General features: G+C 38.8%; 10 protein-coding genes and 1 pseudogene across 12 annotated transcripts; 8 read left to right on the top strand and 3 right to left on the bottom strand.

The window, feature by feature from the left end:
• LOC109128465 (laccase-14-like) lies at positions 10 to 2,314 on the top strand. The gene is made up of 6 exons (XM_019234825.1): positions 10 to 132; positions 239 to 390; positions 479 to 723; positions 857 to 988; positions 1,078 to 2,019; positions 2,184 to 2,314. Exons 1-6 carry the CDS (start codon positions 10 to 12, stop codon positions 2,312 to 2,314), a joined length of 1,725 nt encoding a protein of 574 aa, XP_019090370.1.
• On the top strand, positions 2,419 to 8,206 carry LOC104737904 (phosphatidylinositol 4-kinase beta 2-like; the record flags this gene model as incomplete). The annotated part of the gene is made up of 16 exons (XM_019234456.1): positions 2,419 to 3,282; positions 3,640 to 3,831; positions 3,936 to 3,984; positions 4,198 to 4,330; positions 4,478 to 4,913; positions 5,182 to 5,262; positions 5,349 to 5,468; positions 5,984 to 6,053; positions 6,247 to 6,344; positions 6,435 to 6,539; positions 6,950 to 7,003; positions 7,183 to 7,326; positions 7,421 to 7,474; positions 7,561 to 7,635; positions 7,725 to 7,808; positions 7,904 to 8,206. Coding segments are annotated over 16 exons (2,661 nt in total), but the record flags the coding sequence as incomplete, so codon positions are not given.
• Positions 9,052 to 12,005, top strand: LOC104734924 (NAC domain-containing protein 82). Of its 2 annotated transcripts, none has more exons than XM_010454609.2 (5): positions 9,052 to 9,191; positions 9,573 to 10,076; positions 10,170 to 10,447; positions 10,756 to 11,184; positions 11,442 to 12,005. In XM_010454609.2, exons 2-5 carry the CDS (start codon positions 9,920 to 9,922, stop codon positions 11,775 to 11,777), a joined length of 1,200 nt encoding a protein of 399 aa, XP_010452911.1. In that variant the 5' UTR covers positions 9,052 to 9,191; positions 9,573 to 9,919; the 3' UTR covers positions 11,778 to 12,005. The 2 variants fall into 2 exon arrangements, with proteins under 2 accessions (XP_010452911.1, XP_010452910.1); XM_010454608.2 differs by having other exon boundaries at positions 9,554 to 10,076.
• On the top strand, positions 12,381 to 14,411 carry LOC104737903 (annotated as a pseudogene).
• On the top strand, positions 14,565 to 15,745 carry LOC109125035 (pentatricopeptide repeat-containing protein At1g62350-like). Its single transcript, XM_019235096.1, has 2 exons — positions 14,565 to 14,989; positions 15,080 to 15,745. The coding sequence occupies exons 1-2, from the start codon at positions 14,600 to 14,602 to the stop codon at positions 15,404 to 15,406; spliced, it is 717 nt and encodes a 238-aa protein (XP_019090641.1). The 5' UTR covers positions 14,565 to 14,599; the 3' UTR covers positions 15,407 to 15,745.
• Positions 15,893 to 17,334, top strand: LOC104734922 (probable gamma-secretase subunit PEN-2). The gene is made up of 2 exons (XM_010454606.2): positions 15,893 to 16,224; positions 16,880 to 17,334. Exons 1-2 carry the CDS (start codon positions 15,951 to 15,953, stop codon positions 17,038 to 17,040), a joined length of 435 nt encoding a protein of 144 aa, XP_010452908.1. The 5' UTR covers positions 15,893 to 15,950; the 3' UTR covers positions 17,041 to 17,334.
• LOC104734920 (2-oxoisovalerate dehydrogenase subunit alpha 2, mitochondrial-like) lies at positions 17,487 to 20,238 on the top strand. The gene is made up of 9 exons (XM_010454603.2): positions 17,487 to 17,853; positions 18,122 to 18,259; positions 18,370 to 18,552; positions 18,705 to 18,862; positions 18,969 to 19,068; positions 19,221 to 19,332; positions 19,429 to 19,568; positions 19,657 to 19,842; positions 19,947 to 20,238. The coding sequence occupies exons 1-9, from the start codon at positions 17,632 to 17,634 to the stop codon at positions 20,112 to 20,114; spliced, it is 1,407 nt and encodes a 468-aa protein (XP_010452905.1). The 5' UTR covers positions 17,487 to 17,631; the 3' UTR covers positions 20,115 to 20,238.
• Positions 20,164 to 22,181, bottom strand: LOC104734921 (probable SAL4 phosphatase). 2 transcript variants are annotated; one of them, XM_010454605.2, is made up of 8 exons: positions 21,976 to 22,181; positions 21,804 to 21,879; positions 21,616 to 21,689; positions 21,322 to 21,527; positions 21,048 to 21,246; positions 20,874 to 20,963; positions 20,632 to 20,785; positions 20,164 to 20,499 (listed from the first exon to the last, which is right to left on the bottom strand). In XM_010454605.2, exons 1-8 carry the CDS (start codon positions 22,096 to 22,098, stop codon positions 20,339 to 20,341), a joined length of 1,083 nt encoding a protein of 360 aa, XP_010452907.1. In that variant the 5' UTR covers positions 22,099 to 22,181; the 3' UTR covers positions 20,164 to 20,338. The 2 variants fall into 2 exon arrangements, with proteins under 2 accessions (XP_010452907.1, XP_010452906.1); XM_010454604.2 differs by having other exon boundaries at positions 20,164 to 20,502; positions 21,976 to 22,179.
• Positions 22,610 to 24,079, top strand: LOC104737902 (probable pectate lyase 4). Its single transcript, XM_010458153.2, has 3 exons — positions 22,610 to 23,441; positions 23,540 to 23,675; positions 23,780 to 24,079. Exons 1-3 carry the CDS (start codon positions 22,666 to 22,668, stop codon positions 24,002 to 24,004), a joined length of 1,137 nt encoding a protein of 378 aa, XP_010456455.1. The 5' UTR covers positions 22,610 to 22,665; the 3' UTR covers positions 24,005 to 24,079.
• On the bottom strand, positions 24,189 to 25,597 carry LOC104734919. Its single transcript, XM_010454602.2, has 2 exons — positions 25,452 to 25,597; positions 24,189 to 24,745 (listed from the first exon to the last, which is right to left on the bottom strand). The coding sequence occupies exon 2, from the start codon at positions 24,712 to 24,714 to the stop codon at positions 24,376 to 24,378; it is 339 nt and encodes a 112-aa protein (XP_010452904.1). The 5' UTR covers positions 24,715 to 24,745; positions 25,452 to 25,597; the 3' UTR covers positions 24,189 to 24,375.
• On the bottom strand, positions 25,938 to 27,948 carry LOC104734918 (vacuolar protein sorting-associated protein 20 homolog 2). The gene is made up of 6 exons (XM_010454601.2): positions 27,658 to 27,948; positions 27,050 to 27,202; positions 26,802 to 26,954; positions 26,558 to 26,641; positions 26,265 to 26,400; positions 25,938 to 26,186 (listed from the first exon to the last, which is right to left on the bottom strand). The coding sequence occupies exons 1-6, from the start codon at positions 27,757 to 27,759 to the stop codon at positions 26,161 to 26,163; spliced, it is 654 nt and encodes a 217-aa protein (XP_010452903.1). The 5' UTR covers positions 27,760 to 27,948; the 3' UTR covers positions 25,938 to 26,160.

Below are 28,000 nucleotides of genomic sequence, written 5' to 3'. Positions count from 1 at the left end.
AGAACAACCATGGAGCTCAAGCTCAACATTTCAAACACAATCGTTAACACACTAGAGACTATAGTCTTCTTTCTCTTTGTTCTTCATACATTCCAGATCGCAGAAGCCAAGATTCACCATCACACTTTCACGGTATTGTAAAAGAACAAAAAAAAATACTTTTTTAACAAATATTAGAGAGATAGAGAAATGGATATATAAAACTGATTGTGTATGTCGTCGATTTTTATATCCACAGATAAAGTCAAAAGCGTACACTCGACTTTGTGATACCAAAAACATATTGACGGTGAACGGAGAATATCCCGGACCGGCGTTGAAAGCATACCGTGGTGATAAGCTCGTCGTCAATGTCGTCAACAACGCAAATTACAATATCACTCTCCATTGGTAAACACTCTTGTTGATCATAAAGTTGAATTCGTATTGACTAGCTAATGTTTTATACGATGTAGAGATTAAGTGATTAATATTTCAGGCACGGAGCAAGACAAATCATGAATCCATGGTCGGACGGACCCGAATATGTGACTCAATGTCCGATCCGACCGGGAGAGAGCTATGTATATAGAATTGATCTTACGGTTGAAGAAGGAACGATCTGGTGGCACGCACATAGCCAGTGGGCACGTGCCACCATCCATGGAGCGTTTATTGTCTATCCCAAACGTGGCTCACCTTATCCTTTTCCTAAGCCGCACCATGAAATCCCTCTCATTTTAGGTACACTCACACTACTTTGTCGACGTGATTAACTAGTACATAAAATATATATCATTTTGTGTGGATGCATGATTCCGTTACGAAAAAGCTCATCCCGGATTAATATTGTTACGTACGGTGTGACAATTGACAGGTGAATGGTGGAATAAGAAAAATATAATGGATATACCAGGAAACGCTAGTAAATCCGGAAGTGAACCGGCCATCTCTGACGCATATACCATAAACGGACAACCCGGTTATCTATACCCCTGCTCTAAACCGGGTAAGCCTCTTCCAAGTTTTAACACTACAAAGCTCTCAAATCTTTAATCGAACACAATTTTCATTTTTGTCTTTATTATTCCGAAACAGATACATTCACAATAACGGTGGTGCCTGGCCGAAGATACCTTCTTCGGATTATCAGCGCCGTGATGGACGAAGAACTCTTCTTTGCAATAGCAAACCACACCTTAACCGTTGTCGGCAAAGACGGTCTCTACTTAAAACATTTCAAATCTAATTACCTCATGATCACTCCGGGACAATCCATTGACGTCCTCCTCCATGCTAACCAGCGGTCTAGTAATTACTTTGTAGCGGCTCGAGCTTACTCCTCCCCCTTTGGTGCCGGTTTTGACAAAACCACCACCACAGCCATCTTGCAATACAACGGTGTTTCTTTAAACCGAAGAAACCAACTGGTTTTACCCTACCTGCCTCCTTACAATCGTACCGAGGCATCTACCCGGTTCACTAACCAATTCAGAAGTCTTGGATCCAGTAACCATCCGGTTAAAGTACCGGTTAAAATCGACACTCGTCTTCTCTACGCGATCTCCGTGAACTTGATGAACTGCTCCGACGATAAACCTTGTAACGGCCCCTTCGGAAAGAGATTCTCGTCGAGCGTTAATAACATCAGCTTCGTGAACCCGTCGATCGACATTCTCAGAGCTTATTACCGCCGCACAAGAGGCGTTTTCCAGGAGGATTTCCCGAGAAATCCGCCGAAGGAATTCAATTACACCGGCGAGAATCTTCCGTTTCCGACGAGGTTCGGGACAAAAGTGGTTGTTCTTGATTACAATTCGAGCGTTGAGCTGGTTTTACAGGGGACGAATGTGTTGGCTTCAGATAATCACCCGATTCATCTCCATGGGTATAGCTTCTACGTCGTGGGTTCGGGTTTTGGGAATTTCGATCGCCGGAAAGATCCGTTGAAGTATAACCTAGTTGATCCACCGGAAGAGACTACCGTCGGTGTTCCTCCTAACGGCTGGACCGCCGTCAGATTCGTAGCTAATAATCCTGGTCAGTTCACACTACGTACTCTACTCTTTGTTACGTTTCTCTCAAACGTTTTCATGCAACAATGATAATAATTCTTTTTTTTTTTCATTATTTTAGACAAAATTGATTTTAATATCAGTTTTTTTTTTTGGACGATGTTTTGGTTTTATTTGTTTATATAATAGGGGTGTGGTTGTTACATTGTCATATAGAGAGACATGCCACATGGGGAATGAACGCAGTGTTCATAGTGAAAGATGGACCGACTAAATCATCTCGAATGGTCAAGCCTCCTCGTGATCTGCCTTCTTGCTAGCTAGTTAATTACTGTAATAAACAATAGTTTGATTGGTGCATTAGTTTTGCGATTCAATAATCATAACATTTTGTACCTTTTCAATCATATCCCAAGTCCTAAAGTTCCGGAAGTCAGCCGACAAAGATGACGAGGAAAGTGAAAAGGAAGGATTCTTCAAGAGAATCTTGAGGGACAGCAGAGGTGAGGACGATGAACAAGTGTCGAACTCAGAGGGGTTCTTTAAGCGACTTTTAAAGGAAAATAAACCAGAAGAGGAGGAGATACCAAACAATTCCGAGGGGTTCTTCAAGAGGATTTTGAGTAGTAAATTTGATGATGAGGAATTGACATCGAGTGCGGATGGATTCTTTAAGAGATTGTTACGAGATAACAAAGTAGATGAAGAGGAACCGGGTGCAAACTCGGAAAGTTTCTTCAAGAAGTTATTGCGGGAGAGTAAAAATGAAGACGAGGGGCCAAATGCAAACTCAGAAGGGTTCTTCAAGAAACTATTCCGTGAGAGCAAGAATGAGGATGATAAAGTTTCTCACTCAGTGGATGGTGAGGAAAAAGATGGGTTTCTTAAAAGACTTTTCAAAGAAAAGTTTGATGAGAAAAGAATTGGCAATGACAGGAATGAGACAGATGAAATTGTGCATACTGAAGAAAAATCTGGTGAAGATAATGAAAGTGAGGGATTTTTCAAAAGATTCTTTAAGGAGAAGTTTGAAGACAAACAAGACACTGGCAAAGCCGATGATGCGAATGAAAACGAGGATAACGAATCTTCAGAATTCTCACTGTTCAAAAAATTGTTCCATAGACATCCAGAAGACGCAAAAACTACTTCAGCAAAGGAAAATAGCAGCAATGTCGGTATAGTTGAAAGCAGTCCTGGGACAGAAAACTTTTTCCGCAAATTGTTCAGAGATCGTGACCGGTCTGTTGAAGATTCTGAACTTTTCGGTTCAAAGAAATATAACGAGGTTTGTCCTCATATGACTTGATCTTTTGTTTTTCCACATATATTTCAGATTTAGGTTTCATCTGTACTGCTTAGATATTCTTTTCTTTTCTTTCAACCCACATCTCCCGATTCATTCATCAGCTCAAGACTTCTTTCTAGAATATAAGATGAGATATTATCAGCTTTACATATTAGACTATCGAAAAAAGTTGTGGTTGTGTTGCTTGGTAGTTCACCCTCAGTGGATGATAGTATATGATGGCAAATAAGTCGAGAGCGCTGATGCTCCCAGATCATGTCAATCTTTTCTCATTTTAATGAATTTAGCTGGCGGAAAAAGGTAGTATGCCTGCCATTAATTTTTTGATCTTTGCAGAAGTGTCCAGGTTCACCTAAACAGCGGAATGATACTCCATCTCAAAAGCCTCCACTGCCAATTAATACCGCAGCACAGTTCAGGAAAGGGGCTTACCACAAGTCTTTGGAGTTTGTACATGCATTATGTGAAACGTCGTATGATTTAGTAGATATTTTTCCCAGTGAAGATCGGAAAACTGCTCTTCGTGAGGTGATCCTTTTATCCCTATCTTTCTATATTTTGATGATGAAATTGCAGATATTATCATTCTCCTTTATTTTTAACTAAGACTTTTTTTTTTTGTCTGGTTTTAGTCCCTTGCAGAGATCAATTCCCATTTAGCCGAGGCTGAAACTACTGGAGGTATTTCATTAAATTATAACTTAGGTTTTCTTGTACGGTTGTGTTTTTCACATAGGAGAGCCAAGTGCTCCAATCGATTTGGCATTTAAACCTCACCTCTTGCATTGAAATCATTGCAGCTGTTATTTTTTACTCTGTTTATGTTTATTCTATTGCGGTAAATGATTCGATATCAGATGTTGATAATATTTTTAAAATTCAATTACATTTCAGGAATTTGTTTTCCAATGGGGAGAGGAGTTTATCGTGTCATTAATATTCCTGAAGACGAGTCTGTTCTTTTGAATTCTAGGGAAAAGGTGCCTTATATGATATGCGTGGAAGTTTTGAAAGCGGAAACACCGAGGTAAATATAAAAGTCAGAAGTTTGATTAATCCACTGCTTTTCTTCTAATATTTTCAGAAGTCACTTTCTTATGTTCTAATTATATTTTAAAGGGTTTCCATGATAACCCTCTCTCATTGTTCTTATTATCTTCTGAAACCTTTGTAGTGGTGCTAAAGACACATCTAAGTCCCTTAAGCTTTCTAAAGGAGGCATTCCACTGGCAAATGGGGATGCATTCTTGCAAAAGCCACCTCCATGGGCCTATCCACTATCGACTGCTCAGGAGGTTTACCGTAACAGTGCAGACCGTATGTCACTATCTACTGTTCAAGCAATTGATGAAGCAATGAATCATAAGTCTGAGGTAAGATTTGTGAGTGCAAGTCTCTCGGTGGAGAAGCATAGAACTTCATTTAACAAATCAGTAAGTGGTGGTGTGACTGGTGTCCTGAGGACTGGTCTGGACAGTGATCTTGAGTGGGTTAGGGTGGTGCTGACGGCTGATGCAGGTCTTAGAATGGAAAGCATTGCTGATCCAGGACCCCCACGTCGAAAGGAACATCGTCGTGTTCCAAGTATTGTTGCCTACGAGGAAGTAAGGGTGAGTGTTTCTTGATAATAAACTTGTAAAAGAAAACTACCTGTTTTTGCTCTAGTGAAATTTAGCTACTTTTCCATTTCTCTTTTGGGTTACTGAAAACATCATACTCATCAAGTAGTGTTTCTGCTTCACTTATTATGTGATTCCCAATATACCATACAGATTATACACCTAAACATGCATCTAAGTTTGGATATCAGCTGTAAAAGTGGGTGTTATCTGCTTGATGTCATTTTTCTTAACGAACTCCCTATGATCACTTGTTCAGGCTGCTGCAGCGAAGGGGGAGGCACCTCCTGGTCTTCCTCTCAAAGGGGCTGGTCAGGATTCATCAGATGCACGGTCTATGGTGATTGCATGTTGATTTGAGAATTAGGTTATTCCTTTAATTGTTTTGTCTTCTAGGTGTTGAACCTTTCTTTTGTGGCTCACCAGGCCAATGGTGAAATGCTGAAAGCAGGTGATGCCTTATCTGGTGAGTTTTGGGAAGGGAAGCGACTAAGAATTCGTAAAGATTCAATATATGGAAACCTACCGGGTTGGGACTTGCGTTCTGTAAGTACTGGATAAAGCAATTCTACTTAGAGTATATTTCTCTACTTGAATTTCTTGTGTAGCGACAAAATAAATAATGGATTTGCTTTACTCCATGCTCAATCATTTTGATTAGAAGTCAAAGGTCTCTGGTTTTTTGTTTTGTCAGAAACACGGCTACATGTATTTAAAATAGGCTCTACTCAAAGTTTTATGAATAAGTGAAACTACTTCTAAAGTTTTCTTACGTAGATTAGTTGGTCCGTTGTATAGCTTTTTTCTCGTTGAAACTGAATACTGTTACTTTGAGTCTTTGATAGTTCAATGAGGGGTTCTGCTTTTGATAAGTTTCTGCTTTCAGTTTCTTTCCAGCTGCATGTAAAGTTGGTTATACTTGTTGACATTGAAAGTTGTTGTCTAGGATTTCGGATTGCTTATGAATAACCATGTTAAAAAACTTGGATGAGATTGTGTCATTCAATGTTGGTCCAAATTTTTTCTGCTTCTTGATGTTAACTGGCTCTAGATCTTTGCAGATCATTGTGAAGAGTGGTGATGACTGTCGGCAGGAACATCTTGCGGTGCAACTCATATCTCATTTTTTTGGTGGGTGATATTTTTATTTATTTACCATGTGCCTGGTAATTTCATTGTTTTTAGGGTTTGGCTTCCCAAGCTGTGCTTTTATATCGTCGTCTTCTATTTTCTATCCTGTCATCTTATATAAGCATCTATACACAAATTTCTGCCTAATATAGTGATTAGTGAGTAAATAGTAACGGCCTTGTTCATGTTCTAGATATATTCCAGGAAGCAGGTCTTCCCCTCTGGTTACGTCCTTATGAAGTCTTGGTTACATCTTCATACACTGCCCTTATAGAAACAATTCCAGATACGGTAAATATGCTACTTTATTTGGTATCCTGCAACTAGTCCTGTTTTGAGCTTGGAAAGCTCATGTTATTGTATCACTTTCCTCTCCTGCAGGCTTCTATTCATTCTATTAAAAGTAGATACCCTAACATTACTAGCCTGCGTGATTTTTTTAATGCCAAGTTTAAAGAGAACTCTCCAAGTTTTAAACTTGCTCAGGTAATGTAATTCAGGTACATTTTTTTAATTAAAATCCGCCATCGTGTTGGCTGTTTTTTTACAAGAATTTATTGACTTCAGTCACTTAAACATGCTGTTGTTCGAATGAGAAGTGTGGAATATATATAAGATGTTCACTCTCCACAAAAGTGTGCAATGGAGGACCCAATTTCATTATTTCATACTGAAGCCGTTTCTGAGCAAGAGAAATAGAGCTTGATATGTCTTATACTATTTTTTTATTCCCCTTTTATGCAGAAGGGTTTTTATAAAATTAACATGTATGGTTTAACATTTGAAAACAGGCTGCATTAAAGTCTTCTCCATGCATCAATTAAAAGTGTGTCTGCAATAGCAATTTATGTAAGATGTCACTCCGTGTATAATTTTTCAAATAACTTCTTTTGCAGAGGAATTTTGTTGAGAGCATGGCTGGATATTCGTTGGTCTGTTACCTTCTGCAGGTAGATTGTCTTTAACAACTGCGTCTCTCAGGATTGTGTATTCATAAGTGTAGGCACATAAATGCTTTAAACAAGAACGAAAGAATCTATGAGTTTGGCACTCATGATGATGTTCATAAGTTCCATGATTGCTTGGTCTTAGTTTTATGGCTCGTGATGTCCATTGTTTTCTCTTTCAGATAAAAGACCGCCATAATGGAAACCTTCTGATGGATGAAGAAGGTCACATTATACACATTGATTTTGGCTTTATGCTTTCAAATTCTCCTGGTGGCGTTAACTTCGAGAGTGCCCCATTTAAGCTCACCAGGGAACTTCTTGAGGTAAGACGCATGTTTTTATTAATCTTCTTCCCTCTTTTAAGCAATGAAAATTCTTTTAGCTTAATTATATACTCGGAAACACTTGCACATCTAGGTCATGGATTCTGATGCGGAGGGAGTTCCGAGCGAGTTCTTTGACTATTTCAAGGTATCCCTCCAAGTCACTTAAAGGCTCTAGTTTTCTACTACTGTCTGTAGCTATTAAGTAGTACCTCCAATGGTCAACTGTTTCAGGTGCTATGCATCCAAGGATTCCTAACATGTAGAAAGCATGCAGAACGGATTATTCTTCTCGTCGAAATGGTACAGGTATTATGATCCGAGTCAATATTTTATAAGTTAATAAAAGAACGAAATCATTTCCCGGCTGAATAATTTGCGGTTTCTTGCTTAATCAGGATTCGGGTTTTCCTTGCTTCAAAGGTGGTCCACGCACCATTCAGAATCTAAGAAAAAGGTTCCATCTAAGTTTAACCGAAGAGGTAAATTACATGTCTCCCTTTAATTCTTACCAATTCCAGCATCGTTGATAGGATTGATGTCTCAAATCACAACTGTTTCCTTTTGTCATAACCAGCAATGCGTCTCTCTGGTGCTCTCTCTAATCAGCAGCAGTTTAGATGCTTGGCGAACCCGACAATACGATTACTACCAAAGGGTGTTGAATGGAATATTGTGATTGTTAATTTTGTACAAAAGTTTGAGATATCATCATCATTAAATCAGCCTGATCAGAGACTAAACATGTATACATACTACCATGGTTGTGTTGTTCTCCATGTTCATTGCATGTGAAGAGCCTTTTTCACAACTGTAGTACTATCAGAGACCTTCGAGCTCCAGAGAGCTCTTAAGGAAATCAATTACAAGAATAGAGTGAGAGACATTGTGTGACCAAAAACACTTTTGTACATAATAAGATAGTTTGATCCAGAGTTTGATTTATATATCCTTTATCTATAAAAGGAGCATGGCAAAGCCAAAAAGTTAATTCATCTTCTTCATAAACTTTTTTTTTCCTTTTCCCAAACTGTTATATGAAACAATTGTTTCTTTGTTTCCTATATAAAGATTTTTGAAGAATTTAACAAAATCATTAAAAGTAAATAAGTGAAAGATTGTTAAAAAATGCTAGAAAGTTTTGTTGATTAGTTTTTTAAAGTCTTGTAAAGTGATCCAAACAATTTTGTATTTTTGTAATACTTTACATGACATAATAGTGTCTAAAATCATGAACCAAATAACATAATAATTGAATTTATTAACAATCCAAGATTCTTTTGTTTTAATTGAATAATACAAAACTTTTAATGATTTTATAAAAGTCTGAATCTAATAATCCAAATTTGTTAAGATTTTAAATAACTTTTTACAAATCACAAACTAATAAATCTTGTTTTAATAACAACATTTTACATCTTTAAAACTCTATTCAAATCTCAAACCAATAACTCCCACCCACTTATTTGTGACTGATGATCAGTGTAATAATGTGTAAATGATTTTAATATTAAGTTACAATTTTTTTTTTTGGTAATAATTTTGACTTTTTGAGTAGTAAAAACTTAAGTGAAAGAAACAGAAAAATGTAATTAGGCCTGACTCTCAAGTATAAACAATTACACTGTTTTTTAGTAGGCTTTGTGATTGAAAATGGGCCCGCCACTGTAGAAGTAGCAAAGGCGTAAGGTTTGGAGCTGTCTGCTATATAAACCCTAATACCACAACCCTTGACCCAGTTCTCTGGCTTATCCTTCACGCCATTCTCTAAATCTCTCTAAATCTTTCTCTCGCTCGCCTCCTCCCCCTTACGCCGATCGTCCTTTCCCACCGTCGAGTCTTTTTCTCTCTCTGTCTCTCTACGGGTACGATTTTATTCTCTGATTCTCTCGTTCTGGTCGATGTTGATTTTGTGATTCCGCTCTGATTTTTTTTTCCGATCTTGTCGTCGTTGTCGTTTACTTCTTTTCAATTCCTGAAATGGGTTTTTCTGTCTATTTTGATTCTATTCGTGTAATCTCTGGTCTGATTTGATACTCAAAATCAGTTTTTAGGGTTTTACATCGTCTAAGCTAGATCCCTGAAATTTTATGTCTTTATGATGGTGATTTGATACTTTAAGAGTTGATGAGTTGCATCTGTGTGTATTTGCTTTTCTTAGTTGGGGTGTAGTTGAAATCTTCTTTTTTTTGTTTTTTTGTTTTTGGTGTCAATGTCTCGATAACAGGCTTTACGTTGTACACCAGATGTCTGTTGATCTCTGCAAGAAGAATCCATCTTTTCTTTGGTGTGACTGTGGTTATATGAGCAGGGGGAGGTTGTGGTGTTTTCAGATAATCTTGTTCAGGCACTGGACTTGACCTTCTTCACCTCTTCTTCTTCTTCTCTCTCTCTCTCTCTCTTTTCTTTATTTTCTCTATTTCTTCCTGGCTTCTTTGGATTTTTTTTCTGTCTAGTTTGATTACAAGCCATTCGCTTGTGTTGGTCCTGTTTACTGTGAACTTTGAAGACTAAGTTTTCTGTGCAAGACTCTCACTTTACTTGTGAGGAGTTTACAGAAGATTGTGCAAAGTTTTCCCCTTTGGATTCGCCAATGGGGAAAACTAAGTTGGCTCCTGGATTTCGTTTCCATCCGACTGATGTTGAACTCGTGAGATATTACTTGAAGAGGAAAATACTGGGGAAGAAGCTCATTGTTGATGCTATTGCTGAAGTTGACATTTACAAGTTTGAACCCCCTGATCTACCTGGTATCTATTCTTAAATACCTTCTTGTTCTGGTACTGTCATGTTTTCGGATCTCCATCCTATTATCTCTAACTTGGGAGTCTTTGTCCTTACAGATATGTCTTATATCAAAGGTGGGGATCTTAAGTGGCACTTCTTTTGCCCGAGGGAAAAGAAGTATGCTAGTGGGGTTAGGGCAAACCGTGCAACGGACTGTGGTTACTGGAAGACCACAGGGAAGGAGAGACCTGTTCTGTGCAATTCGGAAGTTGTGGGGAAGATTAAAACTCTGATTTATCACTTTGGTAAGTCGCCTCGCGGGGAGCGGACTGATTGGGTTATGCATGAATACAGGCTTGAAGACAAGGCACTGGCGCAGATGAATGTTCCTCAGGTATTATAAACTGATTAACTATGGCAATATGGTTTCAACTTGAACATGTGTTTAGGTTTCAGTACTTGATGATGATAGCTTGTTGTTTTCTCTGTTCTTTAGCTGCTCTGATACTGTGTTGGGGTTGATGTGTGAGGCTGTTCTGATTTTCATGGAACCTTATAACTGCCTTATCCTACCTCCAATTTTTCCCTTCTTCCACTTTTATATTGTTTCCTACTTGTTTAGTTTGATAGTTTAACTTATCATCCATGTCATGTAAGCTTATATCACTCTTTCTTTACTTACAATTATGTTTTGGACTGCAGGATACTTATGTGGTGTGCGTTCTGTTTAAAAAAGATGGACCAGGACCTAGAAATGGAGCCCAATATGGAGCTCCATTTAGAGATGAGGACTGGAGCGATGAGGAAGAGCGTACTGATGTTCCTACGACTAGCAATCCCACAATCTTTCATGAGCCTAGCAGAGAAACCAGTCTGGCTGTGACTGTCGCAGATGACCTCAACAAAGATTGTTTCGGTGGCATGATATCAGAATCGTGTGTCTCCGATTTCCTACCAACTACAACTAATACCACCAGTAAACTTCCAGATCCAAGTGATGCAGCTAACACTCATATGTCTGTTACACCTCTGGCAGATACCTTACCGACCCCCAACAACAACAATGATGACTTATATGCAATGTTGGATCTATTTGATGATGACGAAGAATTCTTGGGGTTCCCCAATGAGGTACATTTTTGGCATTCTTTTTTCTTTGGCTTAGTGTAATGATAAGAAGCCGGTGTCTCTGCTTGCTCGTAAGCTAGTAAGGCTGCTAGGTGTGTTAGTGGCATTGCGACGTAGTAACCATTAGAAAAGCTTCCTTTCTGTATTTCCCAACGTTGTTCATCCAAATCAATTCTTTTCTGTATTTCCCAACGTTGTTCATCCAAATCGATTCTTGCTGTTTTGCAAGTCTGTGTATCTCATAGTTTATCATTCCACAGGCAATACATAATCCCGGTGTCTCAGCTCCGGTTTCCTTGGAAGACATATTCAACGGATTACCAGACTTGGGCAATATGCATAACAACATGCCAAGGGCGTCCTCGTACGACCTAATTGAAAACTCGGAGTTATACTTAGAGCTACAAGACCTCACTGCTCCATTACTACCTCCTCCTCTGACTGCTCCATTAAATCCTCAAACTGGGAATGTCAATGACTCGAGAAGCTCATATCTGTATAATCAAGGCCACTTTGACTTCTCTGGTGGTAATGATGATGGTCCTTATGGCTTTTCTGCTAACATTGGACATGGACCAGACTCTGAAAAACGATGAAACCTCTTCTGTGCCCCAGGTCGGTCTGCTTCACAAATTAGCAGATGCACATCCAGAGAGAAGAAAAGAAGCACCCACGACCTTTTGTTTATTCAATTTCTGGACTTTTCTAGTCTTTGAATTAGTAAACCTCTCAATCAGTCGACATCTCTCTATTTCTTCCTTCGGTTGCCGTATTTTTATAAATATTTTCAACATTTACGCAACTTGCTTCTTTTTGTTATGGCTTATAAGCGTCTAGCTGATAACGATCAATTGATGAATGCTTCTTGGAAAAAACACTGACGATTGAATTTACCGACTAAAAACGAATCAGGGCATAACAAAACCCCAGACAGAAAAACACGAACATTATAGCCGAAGTCAAATAAAAAAAGACAAGAACGAAAGACGTAACAAGAAGAAAAGAAGAACCGTACTAGAATTAGGGACCAAAACAAAGACGGTTTGATTTTTTGGAATTAAATGGGCTTCGTAGGCCTACTGGGTTGGCCCAACCTACAGCATCAACGAATCGATCTCGTTTTATTTATAGCTTTTGGGTTTGAGCGATTTGATTGAGAACTCTCTTTTCACTAAACCCGATTGCTGCTGACTTTGAATTCAATTTCCTCTTTCCCAATTCTCTCTCGCTTTTAACTCGTTCGTTCGTTCGTTCGTTCAGAGATATTGACGTCGATCGTACGGTATCGGGAAGGGTGATGGAGAACACAGACGTCTTCTCGGGTCTCCATAATTTTCTGAGTAAACCCTCCGCCAAAGATTTCATCAAATCAATTAAAAGGTTCTCTCTCTCTCTCTTTTAGTCTTTCTCAGTGTTTTAGGTTTATTTGCTCTCTCTCTTCTTACAATGTGGCAATTGTATTGTTGGCCTCTCTACCTACAACTTTCATAAGATATGTTTTTGAGTTGTGCTAGTTTTTTCTAATTGATGTTTGCAGTTTCATTGTTTCGATCTTGAACACTGCACCAAACCCTGAAAAAGACTGTGATGCAGTTCAAGAGTTCTTTTCCAAGATGGAAGCTGCTTTCAGGGCTCATCCACTTTGGTCTGGTTGTTCCGAGGATGAATTGGACAATGCTGGAGATGTAAGTATCATCACAATATTCTTCTTCTTTTTTTTTCATTATATATATATATATATATTTTAGCTGCCTTTAATCATGTTCTGTATACACACACACACACATGCAGGGCCTGGAGAAGTATGTCATGACAAAGTTATTCCCACGAGTTTTTACATCAAACACCGAGGATGTTATATCTGATGAGAAACTCTTTCAAAAGTTGTCCTTGCTGAAACAATTCGTATCTCCTGAAAACTTGGATATACAACCAACTTTTCAAAACCAAACATCATGGCTCGTAAGTCACATCTAGCTAGCTCTCGGTATCGTAGTCTATTTCTTCAAATAATGCTACTTTGCCTATGATAATTAATGCATCCTCTTCTTTTATGGCAGCTAGCTCAAAAAGAGCTCCAGAAGATAAACATGTACAATAGTCCTCGTGATAAGCTTATGTGTATCCTTAGGTGCTGCAAAGTGATTAATAACTTACTGCTAAATGCTTCAATTGCTTCAAACGAGAATGCACCTGGTGCGGACCAATTCCTTCCTGTTCTCATATATGTTACCATTCGGGTAAAGGTTTGAAACAATTTATATATGCATGATGATGGTTTCTGATGTCTTTATGTGTGTTTTCATACTCTTATCTTTGGATTGTGAAACTACATTTAATTACTAATGATCATTATTATTTACTTTGTTTCTTTTTCAGGCTAACCCTCCACAATTTCACTCAAACTTTTTGTATATACAAAGATATAGGCGTCAATCTAAACTGGTTGGTGAAGCTGCCTACTTATTCACTAACATACTCTCTGCAGAGTCTTTCATCTCAAGTATTGATGCAAAATCCCTCTCAATGGATGAAGCTGACTTTGAAAATAAAATGGAATCTGCACGGGCACGTATTTCTGGTATGTCAAGCAGCCAGTCTTATCAAACTACTGATCACGACGCTGCACCCACTTCTCATCATACTCCTAAGAGGGAAAACACACTTTTGCATACAAAATCGTCTGATAGTCTCTCTGTTACCACCACCAATAATGAAACACTGAGTACAAACAGTGAAGCACCAATCAAGAAAGCTTCGGATATGGAAAACAAGGGTGCCGCTACACTTTTGAATAATAGAAGTGAGGAGGGAACCCAAATCTATCAAGAATATCCTTACATGTTTGCAAGTGTTGCTGATTTAACGATAGGAGATGTTGAAGGCTTGCTTGATAATTATAAACATCTCGTTTTCAAATACGTTGCCCTTTCCAAAGGCTTGGGTGATGCAACAACATCTTTAGCTCCATCAGTTTCACCTTCGCAAGCGTCTAAAGACTCTCTCAGAATCTTGCAAGATCGTTTTCAAATGTTCAAACGAAAAGGAAGCTGACAGGAGCGTCGATGATTTGATCCGAGCTCTACAACATTGTGAGTTGTTCATAAGCTCTCAGATGTAAAACACGAATCAAGACTTACATTTTTACAACTGTAGTCGGATTTGGTTCATGTAATTTTACTGCATATCACATTTGTTTTGATCAAAGGAAATAAATACAACTTCATTAATTTAGTAGACATTTTTTATTATCAAATTGAAATACCAACCGGTTTATATCTGAGCACCGGTTAAGGGTTCATCTTCATGAAGTCAGAAGGGTATTATTGTAATTTCCGGTCAATTTCTGTTCCTTCTGTCGCCCACCACCACCACCACCACCACTCAAGAGTCAAGACTCAAAAGAGTAACGGCGAATATGGAAGGGATTGGGCTGCGAAGTTGCGGCGAGGAGATTCTACGTCTCGGGTTTAGTTTACGCGGTGGTAACGGCGTCAGGTTTCCGGTTCTTCGGCGAGCTATGGTGATAAAGATGAGAGACCGTGGCAAGAACAGGAAACCATTGCAGAGAGGTCGAATGCTCAGTATCGAAGCGATTCAAGCGGTTCAAGCTTTAAAGCGAGCTAATCCTCTTCTTCCTCCTCCTCCTCCTCCACCTCCTCCTCCTCCTCCTTCTTCTCCCATGTCTTCTTCCTCAGTGATGCTTGATCGTGTAATCGATTCCAAATTCCGTCGGCTCTTGAAATTCGATATGGTCGCCGTTCTCAGAGAGCTTTTACGCCAAAGCGAGTGCTCTCTAGCTCTCAAGGTTCGTCTCTCGTCTCAGTCTATCTCTCTCTCTCTCTCAATCCATCATGTTTGAGCTGTGGTTATATCTTAAATTTTGAATTCGTTTTAGGTATTTGAAGAGATTCGAAAAGAGTATTGGTATAAGCCTCAGGTGAGATTGTACTCAGATATGATCGCTGTTATGGCGGATACTAGTTTGGTCGAAGAGGTTAGCTATCTTTACTATGCGATGAAATCAGAAGAGGGTTTAATGGCTGACATTGAAGGTTTCAACACTCTCTTGACGACACTTTTGAATCATAAGCTGTTTGATCTTGTCATGGATTGCTATGCCTTTATGCGATCAATTGGGTATGAGCCTGATAGGTCTTCCTTTAGGATTTTGGTCTTAGGTCTTGAATCGAATGGAGAAATGGGTTTATCTTGCTATTGTTAGACAAGATGCTCATGAGTATTATGGTGAATCACTTGAGTTTGTCGAAGAAGATGAAGAAAGTATCTAGTGGGACTGGTGGTGTGTTGCTCTAAATGATGGAGCACAAAAAAGTTGAGAGATTTGGAGAGATCTTCATTGTCCTATGTTCAGTAGAGCTCGATACTGTATACTAATATCTTCCAAGTAGGAGCCGATTAGATGATGCGTGGATTTTCGTAGCTAAGGTTAGCCGAACCATATCATGTAGGCTTGTATGTTGTAACATTGGAATGTTACCACCGAGTACGCGTTTTTGGATTGCATCAGAGAAGATACGAAACTTGAATCTGTTCCAGTCACTCAAGTCTATGGAGAACAACAATTTATAGCTACAAATTATTTTTTCAAACAAATTGAATTCGTGTGTGAATATTTGCTATGTGCGACTTATACATAAGTTTTAAGCCAAAACGACGTCGTTGCTTCTAGGTTTATTAGTGAGTTTTTTTATTTATTTTTTTTTTTTGCAATTTTTTTTTGTTTCTCAAGTAAGTGGCTGAGCAAAATGGAGGATTCGCGGAGCGACGACTCCAATCTGAACCCTATACGCAATCGGAATCCGAATCCGACTCCAAACCCATTGTCGACGATCATCTCTTCAGCGCAGGTTTGGCCAACCATCGACGGTCCATTGGGGTTAACGGAGGAAGCATCCGTGGACTACGCTCGTCGATTCTACAAGTTCGGTTTCGCTCTCTTGCCTTGGCTCTGGTTTGTCAATTGCTTCTACTTCTGGCCTGTTCTTCGTCACGCTCGAGCTTTCCCTCAAATCCGCAATTGTAAGTTTTCAGATTGTGGAAGATACCGTTTGGGGATATTAGAATTGGGGTATTTTTGATTCTGGCAGTAGATCTCAATACACTAAATGTCTATGAGTTTTTTTTTGTTATCTCTGACGGATACTTGATAAGTCCATTGGAGTTTAAAGATTTTACTTGGCATATTCAGGTTCAAATCTTATGAAGTTATTTAACATTTAGTGTGTAGAGAGATATATACCATTAGAGTTCGTTTATAGGAAGCAATAAACAGAATAAGTTAAAGGGGAGTGTCTAATAATCCAGTGGCTAATGAGATTGTTCACAAGTTATCAATGTTCTATGATGATTATATAGTGTGTATCCTTATTTGATCTGGGGGACCACTATACTCTATCTTTGTTAAATCTTTCTCACTCGTCACGACTGGCTTTGATGTGTAAGAGAGAATACTCTGGAATTGATGATCATTCTCTGGAATTGNTGATGTGTTATTGCCTTTGATCGGGGGGGACAATACTCTGGAATTGATGATCATTCTTGTTTTGTCTTTTGAGTTATTTTGCTAGTTCTGATTCTAAGAAGTTTATACTTTTGAATCTCTTTTTTTTTTTTCAGATATGAAATGATGTACATTATTCTCTCTTACTCCTTTGAAAATCTTCTGTTACTGCAGATGTTGTCAGGTCAGCAATCGGTTTCAGTGTCTTTACAGCTCTTCTTTCCGCGTGGGCATTGACGTTCTCGATAGGAGGAGAACAACTTTTCGGCCCTGTCTATGATAAGCTGGTTATGTACAACGTTGCTGATCGTCTCGGCTTGTCTGGCTTGGCTTAGCTTAGCTCCCTCCAGCTTTTCTCGCTATCGTTTATGGTTAACGTACTAGAAACAGGAAGATCACATTGCCTTTATAACTTTGCCTATTCCGTTTCTCCTGTGTTTCTTTGCAAGCATCAAGGTGTTTTTAACACAAGTGGAGATCACTGGTGTGAATGGATGTAGTAACTTTTGGGCTTGGATATTCATCTGTCAATGAAAGTAATTAGTTCTCAATAAATACATGTGTGCGTCCCTTGTGTTAAACAATTGTTAATGGGCCATTAAATAGTTTTGTGGCCCATATTTGTCTTCCATCGTTGAGTCTTGTTTGGAGACACGCTAGCAACTCGATCGATTCATGCGTTCAGCGTTTGACAATCACGGTTCCTAAATGATTCCACTTTTCTAATTAAGGGACCCATCATCAATCAATCCTTACCTGAAACAAAACACATAACTCATTAAGACAAGAACCAACACTTAAACAAGAACCTCTCTCTCTCTCTATCTCTATTCTCTCTCTACACATCATCACCCTCGTTCGTGTCACTCTTCATCCATCCATTTACTCCAATCAAATCGGGAAAAAAAAAACAAAAAAAAAAAAAGATGGCTCTGCGTTTGAGATCTTCCCTCTCGAAATCGAATTTCTTCAACATTCTCAGATATAACAACCTCGGTTTCGGTACTGCGAGCCAGACGACTCGACATCTCCGCACACATGATCCTACTACGCTGCTTCGAGTTTCACAGAATCCAATTACTCGGTTCTGTAACACCATGGCAGAGAAACTCTCGAGTGTTGGCGAGCACGAAGACGCCAACGCTCAGGTGCATGCGAAATGTTTACCAATTCCCCCAATTACTCTCTCGTTTTTTTTTTTCACTTAAATTAATCACTGATGTAAGTATAGTAATATGAAACCTAATAACTTTGCAACTCTTATTTTCATGGTCCACTAAAAAGATCACTGGTAACTGTTTAAAGAAATAAACGATTTAGAACACATCACTCTGATAGATGTCAGAAATTTTGCTACTTTTTTCTTTTCTTTTTTAAAAATCATGCTGTATGGATGGATGGGCCTTTAATGTTCAGGTCATGGATTTTCCTGGAGGGAAGGTAGCTTTTACACCTGAGATTAAGTTCATATCAGAATCCAGTAAAGAGCGTGTCCCTTGCTACCGTGTTCTTGATGACAATGGCCAACTCATCACCAACAGCCACTTTGTTCAGGTTGACATGATAAAAAGATTTAATTAATCTTTTCCTTTCTTTGGTGAATTCTAAATACTCTCTCTTTAAGTAAAAGGTTTGTTTTTGTTTTTTTGGTTCTGCGTCTTAAGGTTAGTGAGGAAGTTGCGGTGAAGATGTATAGCGATATGGTTACTCTTCAAATAATGGATAACATCTTTTACGAAGCTCAAAGACAAGGCAGACTTTCCTTTTACGCTACTACCATCGGTGAAGAGGCCATTAATATTGCATCAGCCGCAGCTCTCTCTCCTCAAGATGTTATCTTTCCTCAGGTTTCTTTTGAATCACTAATGTATTCTGTTGCTACAGTTTCCTGCATTGACCGTGTTCACATACTGTTAGATGTAAGTTTTTCCTACAATATNAAGAAAAGGAATATTGATTAGATTAGGCTGTCTTTTTTTTTTTTTGTTGTACCTTGCAGTACAGAGAGCCTGGTGTGCTATTGTGGCGTGGTTTCACCCTCCAAGAATTTGCGAACCAGTGTTTTGGGAACAAATCTGATAATGGAAAAGGCAGGCAGATGCCAGTCCACTATGGCTCTAACAAGCTCAACTATTTTACTGTTTCAGCCACAATTGCGTATAGCCTCAGATCCTCTTTTTTCTCAACTCTTAATATTCTTATAGTTTCTCTTGCTTATGTTGCATGGTTGCCTTGTCTTACTGATTCTATATTTTGTCTCCAGTACGCAGTTGCCAAACGCGGTTGGTGCTGCTTATTCCTTAAAGATGGACAAGAAGGATGCCTGTGCAGTCACATATTTTGGCGACGGTGGCTCGAGTGAGGTGAATAATAAGAGCATGCATTAAGCTGGCATATTGCAATGGATTGTGAATTTAGTATCTTTGCTTGCACTGTTCTAGAGCATTTCATACTTTTTCTGCATCACTATGATTACTGAAACTGTAAACTCTCTGGTGGCTGATGTTTTTGCTAGGGAGACTTTCATGCTGCTTTGAATTTTGCAGCGGTTATGGAAGCTCCTGTCTTATTTATTTGTCGGAACAATGGATGGGCAATCAGTACTCCCACCTCAGATCAGTTCCGAAGTAACTCCTTTTCTTTTTCCTTTGGATCATTTACATTCATTTATTTTGTTTTTTTCTTAAAAAGTCTTCTCGATTTCCAAACACAATGGCCAACAGGTGATGGTCTAGTGGTCAAAGGCCGCGCTTATGGTATTCGAAGTATACGTGTGGATGGAAACGACGCGCTAGCTATGTACAGTGCGGTGCACACTGCTCGTGAAATGGCAATTACTGAAGAGAGGCCAATCTTGATTGAGGTAATCTTGATGTCATTCTGTTGTAGATATTACAAGTAACAACAAAACACTAATTGAGTTTCAAATCCTTCTTTGTTTATGCTGTTAGGCCTTAACATACCGCGTAGGACACCATTCAACATCAGATGATTCCACTAGGTACCGTTCTGCAGATGAGATAGAGTGGTGGAACAAAGCTAGAAACCCGCTTTCTAGGTTAAGGACGTGGATTGAAAGTAACGGCTGGTGGAGTGATGAAGAGGAATCAGATCTGAGAAGCAGAATTAAGAAAGAGGTAACCACAATATATTTAAAAACCTTGATCTTGAGCATTGTATAAGAAGCATATAGGGTTTATAGATGCTGTAACATTGGATTCTTGTTGTTCCTTGTAAACAGATGTTAGAAGCGCTCAGGGTTGCAGAGAAGACTGAGAAACCGAATCTTGAGAACATGTTCTCGGATGTCTACGATGTTCCTCCTCTTAACCTCAGGGAACAGGAGCGTCAGGTGAGGCAGACCATCAAAAGTTACCCACAAGATTATCCATCAGATGTTCCTCTTTAGGTAGACTCTAATTGACTGCTTTGTGTAGTAAAATGTAAGTCATTGCCTACATTGTGTATTGAAATGTTTTATTAAAATCAAGACCATTTATTCCAAAAGCATACAACTTCTTTGATGGAGCAAACTTCTTCAGTATTAGAGAGTACACGACAACCCAATGTTGTATATACACCAGATACCCATTTCAGACAGTACATATATTACAGTTTCACTTCAGTTATGTCTCAGAGAGAAAATATCTCCTCTTCTATGGATTCTCTGATTGCCTGCAAGAGCCGTGGCATGAGCTTCTCAGTGCTGACCACGATCCCTGTTTTGTGTTCAAGATGCTTTCCTTTAGAGAAGTCCAGAGGATTACCATCAGCATCGCAAACTACACCTCCAGCTTCTGCACAAGGCAAGACTAGGTAAAGTTCAAACTGCTCTTCATCTACTCTTTAGAGAGGTTGTGACTGACTTTGTAGTAAACTTTGCTGTGTAATGTGCTTTGAAGTAAAAAAAATTATGCAATACATACCTGTGGTGATGATTGCACCAGCAGCATGGTTCCATATGTTTTCACGGTACCCTTTGAGAGTGAAACGCAAGTAGATCTCTGCGTCTCCTCGAGCTAGAGCTGCGTACTTCACTTGGCTATGGATTCTTAGAGGTGGAGCTTTGATCCCCAGTTTCTGCTTACCGTAAAGAGAGCAAGTATTAGCAATAAAGGATAAAATATTTGCTAGGTCAGGCTCTAGGCAGAAGCAAAAGATGTTATACTTTGGCAATGGAGCTATGGATGGGGATCGGTTTATGAGATGATTCGACAAAGGTTGCTTCTTCAGGATTCTCAATGTTGCTCACATGCACCTATTAACACACTTTCTTGACTCTGTTTTAAGGATAAAGAAAGAGACAACAAGTCTAAAATACATTATGATATGCTGATGAGACCTTCTCTGGAGGATGAGAGTCGCCTTCAAGCGACTGCACATAAGCTCCTTCTCCCTCTGTAGCAAAGAAAAGGCATCCAACTTTACCGGAAGAAGCAGACTTGTGATTCTCAAGTTTAGGGCAAGCCATGACACCGAGCACTACTTTGCCTTCCACAAGCAAAGCCAATGCCACAGCGTACTCCTCTCCTTTTACAAACCTATAAACCAGAATCTGCAGCTTAGAGCAAAAATAAAGAGAAGATTTTACTATAATGAGTTTCAAGACTTCTCACCCTCTGGTTCCATCAACAGGATCAAGAATCCAATGGCGGCCACTGGAACCGCCTTGTGACCTCCCGTGGTCTATTGCCTTCCTGACATTTTCCACTGAAAGAGAAGAGTTGGCGTAAGAATCATCGGAAGCTAAAGCATTGTTCACAAGCTTAGTGATGCTTTCTAGAAATTCCTCGGCGCCATCTTTTTTCAGATCTTCTGCATTCTGCAAAAGATAATATAACAGAGAAAGATTTAGTTTTGTGTATGTGTGATTTAACTATATATAGAGACTGTTCAAAAATTTAAGGTACCTCTTCAGCAACTAAGTAAAGTGGTTCAGGGTGAAGTTCTCTCTCTAATACATGACTTATCACAGCTTGGGATCCTGCAGTTATCAATAGGTTTGGTCAATTAGGACTGGTTTGATAGGAGCAGGTTGACCAGTAAATTCATGCAAAATCAGAACCGATTGACAAAAGAATTGTGGGATTGAGTTAACCATAATCAGCAGCTGTAACTGGACTTTTATCAGATTTTGACCGTACGTTTGATTGCAACAGAGACTTTTGCACTTCCTGGTCAACCCACAATTCCAAAAAAAAAAAGTCCGTCTTTAAGAAAGCTTTCTCTATAAGTTAGTATGTAATAGAGAGACATATGTGGTTACTAACCTGGCTGAGACGGACTGCAAGAGAGACGGCTTTCTTAGCCGCAGCAAGCTCCTTCTCATAAGTCATCGAAACATGAAAGAAGTAAACGAAAGAAGACGAAGATGACTTTATTAATCGGGTCATGTGTTCATATATTATGTATATAACCGAGTTTGGTGGAAGTTTCAACACATATTCGTAAGAAGATGCACTTGTTATATATTAATCAAGACCTGTGATTTCTATAATCAACCAATATAAATCAATAGGCATATATGTAGCTGTAAGAACTGTTGATACGAAACTTGTAGAAAATATCAAAACCGAATATATTCGTTTTTGGAATCGAAATAACACGCTACGAAATACGAATCATATAAACTCAACATCTCAATACTAAATATAGCAAGCTAAGAGAAAAAACGAGTGGCTGTAACAAAAAATTAAACAGTTCTACTATTTCTGTTTTACTTTTAGAAGTTTGCTTTAAGTTGTTGCAACTTACAACTTCTTGAGTTCTTCAAGAACTCACACTAAATAGAAAACATAAAACCACCTTTTTTTGGTTAATTAAAAACAAACTCGACCACTCAGATATATATACTCCATCAATAGTACACAAATCATCAAACACAACACAGCTTGCAATCATAATCTCAACCTTTTTCACTTCTTCTTGAATATCTTGATACACATCTTGTATCAAGAATCATGGCTAGGTTCTTGAATATCGCGTTGGTTCAACTCTTGATCGTTTTGTTTGTCGCAAATGTTTTGGAGGCCACGAAACTTAATGTGATGGACAAATGTTGGCGACCAAACCCACATTGGCGTAGAACCCGCAATCAGCTTGCCCGGTGTTCAGTTGGATTTTCCGGAAAAATGACCGGAAATATTGGTAAAGGAGTCACACAATACAAAGTAACTGACCCTTCTGATGATCCTCTGAACCCAAAACCTGGAACCCTAAGATACGGAGCAACACTCGTCAAAGGTAAAAAGTGGATCACATTCAAGAGAAACATGAAGATCAAGCTTCATAAACCGCTTCTAATCAGCAGCTTCACGACACTCGATGGCCGAGGTGCTAGTGTTCACATCTCGGGTCCCGCTTGTCTCATAGTCTACAAAGCCACAGATGTGATCATTCATGGACTTAAGATCCATGATTGTAAAGCTCATCCACCAAGCTCAGTGATGGGACCAGACTCAAAGATCATTCAACTTGGAAAAGTGGACGGCGACGCGATTAGGTTGGTCACGGCTAAGAAAGTATGGATCGACCACAACACGCTCTATGATTGTGAAGACGGTCTTCTAGACGTCACACGAGGGACGACTGATGTCACAGTGTCGAACAATTGGTTTAGGAACCAAGACAAGGTCATGCTTCTTGGACACGAGGATGGCTATGTAAGAGACAAAGACATGAAAGTCACTGTTGTGTTTAACCACTTCGGTCCTAATTGCAACCAGAGAATGCCAAGGTACAAAAGTGAAATATAAAAAGCTTAGACTAATCAATTATCCTTACATTGTTAATTTCATTTCTGATTTTGATGATAAGCTATGTTAATATATGCAGAATTAGATATGGATATGCTCATGTTGCTAATAACTATTACCAAGGATGGACTCAATATGCAATTGGAGGAAGCATGAGCCCTCGTGTGAAGAGTGAGTCAAACTACTTCGTCGCCCCAAAATCTGGACGCAAAGAGGTGCGTTCCAAGTCGTAAAATCACAAACGCAAAAAACACACAACACATTGTTTTTTTTTTTTGTAGCATATCTCATCTAGCATATGGATTTGTACTTCTTGTAGATAACTTGGAAGAAACATAGCCAAGGAGACCAAATGCAATGGAAGTTCTACTCAGTGAATGCTTACTTCGAGAATGGAGCTTGTTTCGCCTTAGACAAAGGTGTTGGAAAAGCACGGCCTAATTACGGCCCTGATCAAAGTTTCACAGTCGCAAACGCTAAAACCGTTAAAGAACTCACAAGTTCAGCTGGAGCCTTACACTGCACCAGAAACTCCGTCTGTTAGAACAACAACGCTTACATGACTTTTTAGCGTTTCAACATTTCTGCGTTTTCTTGTCTCTTTCATTCATGTACATCAAAATGTATACACAAACGTAAATGAAAACAAGTAATCGAGGAGGGTTAAGGAATTGGCTTGTTAAAGCCTGTCTGCTAGAACAACAACGCTTAACATGACTTCTTAGCGGTTCAACATTGCAAAGTTTTCTCTTCTTCTTCTTCATTCATGTACATGAATTTTCTGTGGATAAACAACAAAAATACTCTGACAAAACAGATTAACCCCTGGGGCATTTTTGATTCGGTTGGAAGAAACTAACCTCGTCAAAATTCTAACAGAGAAAACAGTTTTGATTTTAAACTACTGAGTATTGACTAAGACGTTTTCTTGTCAGAGACTGAAGGTGACTTGTCCATTGATTGAGCAGATTTAGAAGTTGTTACTGCTGATTGTTCATCTTCAACGAGTTTCCGGAGTTTTGTCTGAAGACCACGAACTCGATCCTCGGTTCTCCTCAGCTTCCTCCATCTATAAGCTGTCCAAAGGAAAAGACCGCCATAGACAACAGTATAAGAACCCCAAACATATGGATAAGCTTCGGCGTGATCTCTGAGTTTCTTGTATTGTTCTTCAATTGCACCTACAAAACCAGGAGCCACTTGGTTTGGTTGGTTTTCCTGATCTTCTACTCCACTCTGCTCTGTCGTCGCCATCTCAAATCGCAAATCAGCTCTCTGACTAAATCTGACGCGGAACAAAAAACCAAAAAGGGAAAGATATAAAGTAAGAAGACGAGCTTTGATCATGCAGAAGAATGTAGAGTAGTGCTTATGTATTAAATAAAGAAAGGAAATGATAAAGGCTAAGCTTAGTCCCTAACTACAAAATTGAATCAACAAAACTGCTAACTAGCAAGAACAGCTCATGTCAAAGGATTATTACTTGAAAATTGATACTTTTTGTTATGAAATCACAAAGCATAAACAATGAAATGCGTCAAACTGTAGAATCTATATTGAGCTCATGAAGTGAAACAAACTAAGATCATTTTAAAAAAAAACCTACAAAATTCATGAGGAAGTTGGGAAATATCATATCCATTTTACTTCTGAAACTTAAGGCACTAATTTCTTACGATTTGAGGAAATTACAACCAAAAGAAGTATGAAATCTTAAAACTTTGCACAAACCCTCGAAACAAGATCNGGGGGGGGGGGGGGGGGGGGGGGGGAGATCTATGAAACGAAACGCAGTAATATTGAAATCAACAATCTCTAAGGCATTTGCACAAACACTTTATATGCATCTAGGAGGTCTAATGGCTACAAAAACCCAGAAGTCACAGGCACAGACAAATCGCAAAAAATAAAAATCCTTTCTTTAATCTTCTTCAAAAGCATAATCAAACCCAATGGATCTTATAATTAAAAAAAAAAAACGAAACAGGTACCTGGAAGTTAGACAAAGTCGTCTAAGAGATATAGCTCTTAAACCCCTATAAAGCTTTGCAAAACCCAGATCGAGAGATTTGATCGGTGTACTGTCTTACGATGTACTCTTTTAACCGTGTCGCTTATTTTTCTTTGGTTTATGTCTTTGGTGTCAGATGTCACTTTAATTAGATTAAAATAAAAACCCGGTTTAATTTTGTATCAGTTTGATTCAAAATTCAATTTATAATTTTATTTTTTCTTTGGTTTTGAAATTTTGATAACAAAAATGAGATCCTATTGTAGAAGAATTTGTAGCTTTGATTGAACTCAGAAAAAAAAAAAAAAGATTCTATGATCCCACCAAGTGTTAACGTCATTCAAACTTTCATATGTTCAGGGTCAAAGACTCATGAGATGAGTTCAGAAACAACCAAAAACCAATGTTTTGAAACCCGACCCAGATTGTGAAACATGACCCGTCTCAGCCAGGTTACAACTTGAGATTAGTAACCACATATGAGATTAGTAAAGAAAACATTGGTTTTGGCAAAAACATTTCATGAGTTCAACAATTTCAGACTCCATGAACTTGGTGCTTTACAAGCTGCAGAAGTAAGAAGAGAATACACAAAGGAGCTTTCAAGAGCTCAGAAGCAAAAGTTTCCAAAGAATGATTTATATAAACCCATGGCTATGTAGTAGTCGATCAGATTCTTCATTTCTAAATCAAGCTTCCAAAGGTTCTTCAAGAACTGCAACATTAGAAAGCATGTCTGAGTTTAAGGTTCTTTGTATTAAACAATTGTTACTTGTACAAACATTACAAAAACCTTTTCTCTTTGTTGGAGTGATTTCTGCGTTGGAAGCCACCGGTGCTTTTGTTGGCACATCAGGGAGATCCAATTTCTCAGGTTTTTCAGGCACGAGCTCTGTCTTAGGCACTTCAGGCATATCTTCATCAATCAGCTTTAACCAAACAACAAAACAAACAAACATTATAATTTGACTCTATTCAAGAAGTAACAAAGTAAATGGTACTGGAAATATCATTAGGCACAATATATGGTCCTAATGCAGGAAAATTTTGTATCTGAGAAACAAGAGAACCCATTATGTAACAGACCTGACTCTCTAGGTTGTCGAACTCTGCTAAGATCTCTTCTTCATCTTCTGCTGATAGTTTCTCACCTAATATGGCACTTAGTTCCTAAAATCCAAGTGTTTAACAGTTAGATAAAGCAAAAGAATACTCTCGACTGACCATGAAAGAAACAAACAAGGATAAGCTTGCCTAATGTGACACATGATTGTAATAATATGCGAACCGCATAAACAAAAAGGAACATTAAAGTTCACTATTAACTCACATCCTGATAAGCCTTGGCCTCAGCAGTGTCATCCATTAGTTTTTGAACATCATCAAGGTTGACCTCACTCTGAATCGCCTTAATTGCACTGTTACCTTGCTTTAAGCTCTCAAAGACTGCCTTTTGCTTGCTTGTAAGTTCAATATCTGCCAACTGGGAGACATAACGAGAGGTTCAAAATATGTTCTTTCAAATAGATAGCGCAGCATCAAGTTATGCAATGGAAACAGGGGTCAAGTAAGTTTAACTTGTTGTTCGACATTGATGACCCACTGATCAACTTGCTTCAACAACTCTTCTTGCGTCCGCTTCTTCTTCAATGCTAACAAAGCCCTATCTTTTCGCTTCTCACGAATTAAGTCTCTCGCAGCTTGCTTCTCAGCTTCAATTACTTTCTCAAGCTAACAAAGGGTTTAAAAAAAGAAAGAAGGGTTTAAGAGAAAGAAGGTAAAGCTTAAAGATCAAAAGAAAGAACACATCAATCGCTTTACATATCTCAGCAATCGAACTCACTAGCAACAGATGAATGACGTAAATAAAACTATCATAAGCCTGACATAAGAATCAAATTTTGGATCCAAGACGGATTCTGAAGGCAAGTAGCAACTTCTTCATCACCCATTTTGACAAGACAATCCAATCTCAATTCTCAAACAAAACCAAGACCTCAGAAAGTAGACACCTTTAATTGTTTCATACACCGCATATAGCTGCAATTCAGTAACCTTAATTCCATCTTACACGAGCTATGGTGAATCAAAACTAATCTTTCAATCTCAGATTCCAGAAACAGACCCAATTCGAGCAAGATTTAAACCCTAGAAATGCAAAAATCACAAGCGAAGGAATCAAAAACCTGTTGCTGATATTGACCAAGCTTGCGCCTTTGGGTTTTAAGAGAGAGAATCGCTCGATCAACCTCCGTGATCTTTGGTTTCTTCACGAACAAATTCCCCATCGAGCCACTTTATCCCCACCAAATCCAACAAAAAAGTTCCAGAAGTGGTAGAGATTTCTTGAGAAGGGCTTCGCGATTTCAAACCAAAGTCCAAATCTTTTTTGCTTTTCCGGTGCAAAACCGCAAAGCTAAAAAAGCTCCCACGTTTTAAGATTTGGCCGCGCGTTTTCTCAAACCCACGGTTTAGTTTTATTAGAGCGTTCTGAATTAGTATGTCACAGTTCTAATTTTATCACACGCG

Source organism: Camelina sativa, chromosome 13, assembly GCF_000633955.1.
Source record: "Camelina sativa cultivar DH55 chromosome 13, Cs, whole genome shotgun sequence".
Lineage (NCBI taxonomy): Eukaryota > Viridiplantae > Streptophyta > Magnoliopsida > Brassicales > Brassicaceae > Camelina > Camelina sativa.
Note: the sequence above shows the minus strand (reverse complement) of the source record. Positions and strands in the feature narration are given on the sequence as shown.